The sequence below is a fragment of the Maniola jurtina genome, chromosome 26 (assembly GCF_905333055.1).
Source record: "Maniola jurtina chromosome 26, ilManJurt1.1, whole genome shotgun sequence".
NCBI classification, from domain to species: domain Eukaryota; kingdom Metazoa; phylum Arthropoda; class Insecta; order Lepidoptera; family Nymphalidae; genus Maniola; species Maniola jurtina.
In genome coordinates, this window is record NC_060054.1 from 2,499,532 (window position 1) to 2,507,896 (window position 8,365).

Consider the following 8,365-nt stretch of genomic DNA (forward strand, 5'->3'; position numbering starts at 1 on the left):
ATAGGCTACTTTTATTCCCGGAAAATCAAAGAGTTCCCGCGGGATTCCTAAAGACCCATCCACTTAACTAATTTGTATAAAATTTGGTACTGAAGTAGCTTGCGTCCCTGTAATCGAAATAGGCAACTTTTTATCCCGGAAAATCAAACAGTTCCCACGGGATCTATGTAAACCTAAATCCACGCGGACGAAGTCGCGGGCATCCTCTAGTGTATAATAAATGCATGTGATCTCTTAGTCAAACTTGATCGCCAATTCTATAATTCTAGCAAACGATAATAGCCTAAAGGGTTATAACTTCTAAGATTTGATATGAAGAATTTTTAATGGTGATGAAAGTAAAAAAACAATTACATTAAAGAAGATTATTTATTGAAAACCACTAAAAACTAATTCATCTTTATTTAAACTAAAGTGTTTTAAACAGTATTTATTTTACATTTTAAGAGGGGTCTCTCCTTCACTCGCTTCATACAAACGTAGTTCCAATTTCATTTGAATATTAAGCAACCAAAGTCCATGAAATTTTGCAGACATATTCTAGAAACTAATATCTATGTCTGTGGTTTTCCAGATTTCTGTTAAAATATTCGGTTTCAAAGTTACGCGGTCTTAAAAATTTACATACAAATCTTTGAGCCCCTGTAATTTTAAAACTACATATTTTTAGAAAAATCTAAAACACCACAGACACAGATATTAGTTTCTAGAATATGTCTGCAAAATTTCATGGACTTTGCTTGCTTAATATTCAAATGAAATTGGAACTACGATTGTATGAAGCGAGTGACGAAGATAGCCCTGTTAATTATTGCGATACACGAAAGTAATTTAATAACATCTTTTCCAATTTATATCGCCATTTTCTTACTTAAAAACCTAACAATTAAATATAATTATAAATAATTCTTTGCGTGTTAGTACTATCCAACACTAGCTTCTCCTTTCAGCAAAGGTTGCCTGGTAGAGATTGCACTAAGCAATAAGGCCGCCTTTGCACACAATTGTTTTTTTCTGTTTCTTACTTTTGTGTTGTGTTCCTTTCCATGTTTTTGAGTGCAATAAAGATTTCAACTATCTATCTATCTAAATCCAAGCGGACGAAGTCGCGGGCATCATCTAGTATCACACTTCACACTAATATTATAAAGGCGAAAGTTTGTGTGTATGTGTGTGTTTTTTACTCCTTTACGCAGAAACTACTAGACAGATTTGGCTGAAATTTGGAATGGAGATAGATAATATCCTGGATTAGCACATAGGCTACTTTTTATCTCGGAAAATCAAAGAGTTCCCAAGGGATTTCGAAAAACCTAAATCCACGCAAGCGAAGTCGCGGGCATCGGCTAGTAAAATATAATAGCTTTTAATACAACACACTGTTATCAGTCTCTCCATGCACAGAACGCATGTGACCTCTCCAGCTGCACTTCTGCACGAACCCCCGACCGCACTGCAGACACGTGAACCGCCTGTCGTTGTTATGAATGCGCATGTGTTCTATCAAAGCATACTTCCTAGTGAACCATTTCAGGCAAACATCACACTGAAAATCCTTCTTGCCCGTGTGTGTCAACATGTGGTGTTCCAACGTTCTTTTCTCAAAGAAGGTCATTTCGCACTCCGTGCATGCAAAGCGTCTTTCCATCAGGTGGAAGTTTTTAATATGTCTCAGTAGTAAGTTCTGTTTTGGAAATGTTTTGTCGCAGGCATAACACTTCCGAATCACTGGCGACATTCCATGCACGGCGATCATGTGTTTGTCCTTCAATGGATTGCTTCGGAATCTTTGCTTGCAGATACCACATTTGTTGGGCATGCTCTTAAATTTGTGGACCACACTCATATGCGACCTCAACCTCGAACGGGTTTTGAAAACTTTACTGCAATCGCTACATTCGAACGAGCCTGCTTCATGAGTTAGCTTATGATATGTCATAAGTTTACGAGTAATAGACCCGAAGCCGCAAACGTCACATTCGTAATTTTTGTAATGCGTATGCATGTGTTCTAATAGGACTTTGAATTTGCTGAAGACAAGGGAACAAACGACGCATTTAAGTTCTCCATCGTCAAATTTAAATGGAATCATTTGATTCTTCGCATCAGTATGGATAAGCTTGTTGTGCTCGTTTTGCAAATGATCAAATAATCCTTCCAATGTGTCAATGTTTTCATCACATTCTTTACATTTCAATAGCGTAATATCAAGTTTTAGTACATAATCAAGGGTGCATTGTTTCTTCATGAAATCTCGTCTTTCGTCACTGTTGTCGTGTGTCATTAATGTGTGTTGTTTCAGTTCAGCTGGATCAGTGTACTGCTCCGTACAAAAGCAACACGTATAGGCAAACCCGTCGTGGCTTCGAATGGGCGTTGCAGTCGAATGTGCTAATACAGTTTCAATATTGGTATAATTTTTGTTTTTTTCTATTATTACAGTCTCGGGTCTTTTTACAGTTTTTGGTGGCCTGTTGACTATTACGATAGGTATTTTAGTTACAGCTGTTACAGCTTTACAGTCTGGAGCTGGGAGATTTCTATTTATCGTTGCGGTGCACTGTTTGTTTTCCTCACGATTTGTCATAGTGTCTAGAGTTACTCGAGTTTCGGGGCTTTTTACAGTTTTTCGTGGCCTGTTGACTGTTACGATAGGTATTTTAGTTACAGCTGTTAGAACTTCTGGAGCTGGGGGGTTTGTATTTATTTTTCCAGTGCACTGTTCGTCTTCATTATACTTTGGCATAGTGTCTCGAGTTACTAGAGTTTCGGGTCTTTTTACAGTTTTTCGTGGCCTGTTGACTGTTACGATAGGTATTTTAGTTATAGCTGTTAGAATGTCTGAAGCTGGGAAGTTTGTATTTATCTTTCCGGTGCACTGTTCGTCTTCATTACACTTTGTCATAGTGTCTCGAGTTACTAGAGTTTCGGGTCGTTTTACAATTTTTCGTGGCCTGTTGACTGTTACGATAGGTATTTTAGTTATAGCTGTTAGAACGTCTGAAGCTGGGAAGTTTGTATTTATCTTTCCGGTGCACTGTTCGTCTTCATTATACTTTGTCATAGTATCTCGAGCTACTAGAGTTTCGGGTCTTTTTACAGTTTTTCGTAGTATGTTGACTGTTACGATAGGTATTTTAGTTACAGCTGTTAGAACGTCTGAAGTTGGGAGATCTCTATTGATCTTTCCGGTGCACTGTTTGTTTTCCTTACACTTAACTACTTTGTCAACTGTAATGTGACTCTTCGCGGCATCGTCGGTTATTTCACTTTTGATGATCAACTGATCGCCGACACCTATAAAAAAAACGTACTCTTTAATTTGCATGTATGATTTTCTATCTAAAATATCTATAGATTTCTTGATTGTACATCTGCTTGAACAGATACTATATGAAGCGTAAATTTTGTATTGTGAACTTTTGTTTTAGAGCAATTTATTTCCGAATAAGGACTTCATTGCAGTAAGGTTTAAATCTACTAACGGGTCTGGGAATCTTCTAGATCAGACCTCTGGCAAATAATAGTGAAATTATTGCGTCATATAAACTAGATCGTAGATTGAGACATGGAGAGCTGTTTAGTTTGTACATCAATCAAGTGATTAAAGTGTACTTCAAGTAAGTTGGCCAGCAAAACGCTAATGTTCAATACACAAATTGTGCATAGTATATTATTTTTTCTGAACCCAGTTTTAGAAGATAGTAATTTATCGAGCAGCCCTGAATACTTAGTTAATTTTAACTGTATTTAATAATTTAATTCTTAAGTACCTCGGAAGTACAGTGAAAGCATCTAGCTCTAATCTATGTCGTAGACGTTGCCCTATCATCTATTTCTCCATGTACAGTGCGCATGTGACTGCGCCAACTGCACTTCTGCACGAACCCGCGACCACAATGCAGACACGTGAACCGCCTGTCGTTCATATGAATGCGCATATGCTCCGTCAAAACATACTTCCTAGTGAACCATTTCAGGCAAACATCACACTGAAAATCTTTCTTGCCCGTGTGCTTCAACATGTGGAATTGCAACTGGTTTTTGGCAAAGAAGGTCATTTCACACTCTGTGCATTCAAACCGTCTTTCCATTAGGTGAAATCTTTTAGTATGAGTCCGTAGTAAATTTTGGCTTGTGAATGTTTTGTCACAGGCGGAACACTTCCGAATCACTGGCGTCATTCCATGCACGGTAACCAGGTGCTGATCCTTCAATTTATGGCTATTGAACCTCTCGTTGCACACCGCGCATTTGTTTGGCATGTTCTTATATTTGTGGACTGCATTCAGATGCGTTCTCATCCTTTGGTGGGTTTCGAACACTTTATTGCACTTGCCGCATTCGAAGGAGCCCGTTTTATGTAATTGTTTGTGGTTATACATCCTCCTCATATTAGTACACCCATAGTCACATACTTCACATATAAAATTCCTGTAATGCGTATGCATGTGTTCTAAAAGGACTTTGAATTTGCTAAAGACGAGGGGACACATTACACATTTGTGTTCTTCCCCATCAAATTTTAAGGGAAAGATCTGGTTCTTTACATCTCTACAACAATTTTTATCATGCTCCTTTTGCAAATGGTCAAATAATCCTTCTAATGTATCAATGCTGTGGTCACATATTTTACATTTCAAAAGCGTTATATCAAGTTTGAGTAAATAAGCATGGGGTGTTTGTTTCTTCATGAATTCGCGTCTTTCTTCGCTGTTGCTGTGCGTGTCTAACGTATGAGTTTTTAGATCCGCTGGATTTGTATATTGAGCTATACAAAAGCAACACGTATAGCTATATCCGTCATGACTTCGGATTGGTGTTGCATTTGAATAGGCTAGTATAACTTCCAAATTGGTGTGATGTTTATGTTTCTCGCTTACTGGAAAGTCCTCTTTCTTTTTAGGTAATCCTTTTACTATAGTATTGTTAGGTAATTTAACTATAGCTGATTTATTAAGTATTGGAGGCGGTCTGATAAAAGATTTTGATAGTCCCTTTACTATAGTTACGTTGGGCATGTTAGCTATAGCTGTTACAATTTCTGGGATTGGACGAATTCTTTTGGTCTTTTCAGAGAACCCTTTTACCGTTCGTTTAGGTATTTTAACTTTAGTGGCTTTATTTTCTTTAGACATAATAATCTTCCCGCCTTCATCTTTAATATGACTCTTCGCGCCATCGTCGGCTATTTCCTTTTTGATGATCAACTGGTGATGGACACCTATAAAGAAAACGTACTTTTGAATTTGTATCAATATTCTTACGAATGGTAAGGTTTCTCTTAATATCTATTTCAATAACATCTTTTGCGGCATCATTGCCACTTTCCAGAGTTCTGTTTTCTTTTGAAAAAACAAATTTGATCATCTATTTCAGAATAAAAGGCATCTTTGCAACTTTTTAATGTCTATGAATTTTGTAGAATCACAGGCAAAAATCGGACCTATTCCGAATCCGGAACATATTGAACATTTAACCAATATTCTAATACAACTCCCATATGCTAATACATTATGTATTTATTAGTAAAAATTACCAATTAATTATTACATACAGCGTATTAGTTATATCTCTAGCAAACCTTTGTCGTACGTAATCTTACATCCGGTGTTTGACAACTAGTCAAATCAGTATCTTTTTATCAAATGTCAAAACACGCGCTTAGTATGCGAGCTTCTATGAAATACTGGCATGTGACGTCACAATGATTTAACGTGTTTTTTAGTTTAATCGCTAATAATAAGTTAAAAGGGTTATTACACTTAAAACTAACAAAGGATTTTACCTATTTGAAAGACCCTCTATTTAATAATTCACTGAGAAATAAAATTTATTTTTAACACAGGTAAATACCGTATTTGAACGAACTAATTCAACGCATTCGTTAATTTCTGTCGTTTCTTTATAAGTTTGCAATTTCCATACACATATTTACAAGTAGTAGGTATATTTTTCTTTTCACAATTATTATACACCAATCGCAGACTCACTACTTAGCACGGGTCTCTCTCAAGTCAAAGTCAAAATCATTTATTCAAAGTAGATACAATTGTACTCCTTTTGATGGTTGAAATTGTTAAATTTGTAAGATATAGAGGAGAAAGTTTGTATGTGTGTGTGTGTGTCTGTGTGTACTGGACCGATTGGGCTGAAAGGAGATCGCCAAAATTGGGCTAAATCGTTACAGATACCCCGTACACACCAAAAAATAGTAGATTTTTTCTGATTATATATCACATTAAATATCAACAACTTTCTATGGTAATGTAATGAAATGGAGATGGATTACACCCTGGATTAGCACATAGGCTACTTTTTATCCCGGAAAATCAAAGAGTTCCCACGGGATTTCAAAAAACTTAAATCCACGCGGACGAAGTCGCGGGCATCATCTAGTAATTAATAACGTAACTTAAAACTAAAGCTACGAGGGAATAAGCGACTCAAATGAGAATGATTTGTCTATAGTCGACCACGTTAGCCCAGGGTAGATTGGCATACTTCACACACCTTTGAAATCATTGCCTTGAGGTTGCTTGTAGAGATTGCTCTAAGCAATAAGGCCGCCTTTGCATACAATTGTTTTTTCTGTTTTCCTTTCTTTACAATAGGTATGTGTTTTTGTGTGCAATAAAGACTTCTATCTATCTATCATTATGGAGAACTTTCAGGCATGCACGTTTCCTCACAATGTTTTCTATCACCGTTAAAACAAGTGATATTTAATTGCTTAGCACATAACTCCGAAAAGTATAAGTGCGTGCCAGGGATCGAACGCCGCACTCTCCGAATAGGAAACCGTCTTTTTAACCACTAGCCTATCACCGCTTCGTATTTTTATTAAAAACTAGAGGATGCCCGCGATTTCGTCCGCGTGGATTGTGGTGTTTAAAGATCCCGTGGGAACTGTTTGATTTTCCGGGATAAAAAGTTGCCTATGTCAGTCACAGGGACGCAAGCTACCTCGGTACCCATACAAATCGGTCAAGCGAATGGGTTTTTGGGAATCCCGTGGGAACTCTTTGACTTTCCGGGATAAAAAGTAGCCTATGTCCGTCCCTGGGATATAAGCTAACCCTGTACACCAAATTTCGTCAGAATCGGTTAAACTGTTGGGCCGTGAAAAGGTAGCAGACAGACAGACAGACAGACAGATACACACTTTCGCATTTATAATATTAGTATGGACTAATAAGTAAATCTATTTTGCGCTTAATAAAAGTAAAACAATCATGATACAAAAGAGAATATTTATTAAGAAAGGCAGTATTCAAAAAAGCGAAAAAAAATTAACATCTCTGATTTCTTAAAAACTGTCCTTTATAACATCATAATATTGTTATTTGTGTGCGAAAGTGATATTTTGCTCTTTCAGGGAAGAGGGCTCTCTCCGTCACTCGTTTCATACAATCGTAGTTCCAATTTCATTTGAATATTAAGCAACCAAAGTCCATGCAATTTTGCAGACATATTCTAGAAACTAATATCTACGATTGTATGAAACAAGTGACGGAGAGAGCCCTGTTAACATCGCCCGAGAACAAAATATTTTGGCCCCGAGTGACACATTATTTTTCATCACTACGGAACCCTGAAAATTATTTTAGAATAAGTTTATTGAAGCCACGATTTCACATTTTAAACTGTTATATTGATAGACCAAAAGGAAATATTCACCAAATCACTGAAGCCATCAAACTCATTAGAAAAATTTAAAGTTTGATATGAAATTTTGTTTTTATATAAGTTTTGTTTGATGACTTTTATTCAGTGATGATTACTGATTTGGCGTATAACTCCCCAGGTCTAATAAAAACAAGTCTCTGGTACAGATTGGAACAATTCCAATTTTTATCGGAACACACTGATCAACTAAAAATTAATATTCTACTCTACCACTCCCATCTTTTACATAATATATCATGTATTAAATAAGAAAATACTGCCAAGTAATTATTACATAGATCTAATAAGTTTTATCTCTAGCAAACCTATATTATGTCGTACATAATCTTACTATAATTTAAACGAAAATATAAATCCTGCAAAATTTAATAGTGTAAAACATAATATTAAATAAATGTAGTATCAAAACCAGATCAGGTTATAACAAGTGTAAATTAAAAATTTATAACACCCTCGACAAGTGAAGGTTACAGTAACTAGAAAAGAGCTGATAACTTGCTAACGGCTGAACCGATTTTCTTGGATTATAGCTAAGAACTCTCTCGATCAAGCCACCTTTCAAGGAAAAAAAAAACTAAATTAAAATCGTTTCATTAGTTTAGGAGCTACGATGCCACAGACAGATACACACGTCATACTTATAACACCCCTCTTTTTGAGTCGGGGGTTAAAAACA

At 36.3% G+C, this 8,365-nt stretch overlaps 2 protein-coding genes across 2 annotated transcripts; both read right to left on the reverse strand.

Annotated features, from left to right (window-relative positions):
• Positions 1 to 1,256: 1,256 nt before the first annotated feature.
• Positions 1,257 to 3,931, reverse strand: LOC123878546 (zinc finger protein 250-like). The gene is made up of 2 exons (XM_045925780.1): positions 3,774 to 3,931; positions 1,257 to 3,297 (listed from the first exon to the last, which is right to left on the reverse strand). The coding sequence occupies exons 1-2, from the start codon at positions 3,793 to 3,795 to the stop codon at positions 1,367 to 1,369; spliced, it is 1,953 nt and encodes a 650-aa protein (XP_045781736.1). The 5' UTR covers positions 3,796 to 3,931; the 3' UTR covers positions 1,257 to 1,366.
• On the reverse strand, positions 3,807 to 4,394 carry LOC123878295 (zinc finger protein 1-like). The gene has a single exon (XM_045925441.1). It carries the CDS (start codon positions 4,392 to 4,394, stop codon positions 3,807 to 3,809), a length of 588 nt encoding a protein of 195 aa, XP_045781397.1.
• Between the last annotated feature and the right edge of the window lie 3,971 nt (positions 4,395 to 8,365).

Coding starts and splice junctions, on each gene's coding strand:
- LOC123878546 (XM_045925780.1), bottom strand. CDS start 3,795: ATGCTTTCACTGTACTTCCGAG. Junction 3,298..3,773: donor GCTTTCACTGTACTTCCGAG/GTACTTAAGAAT, acceptor TTTTTTTTATAG/GTGTCGGCGATCAGTTGATC.
- LOC123878295 (XM_045925441.1), bottom strand. CDS start 4,394: ATGAGGAGGATGTATAACCACAAACAATTACATAAAACGGGCTCCTTC.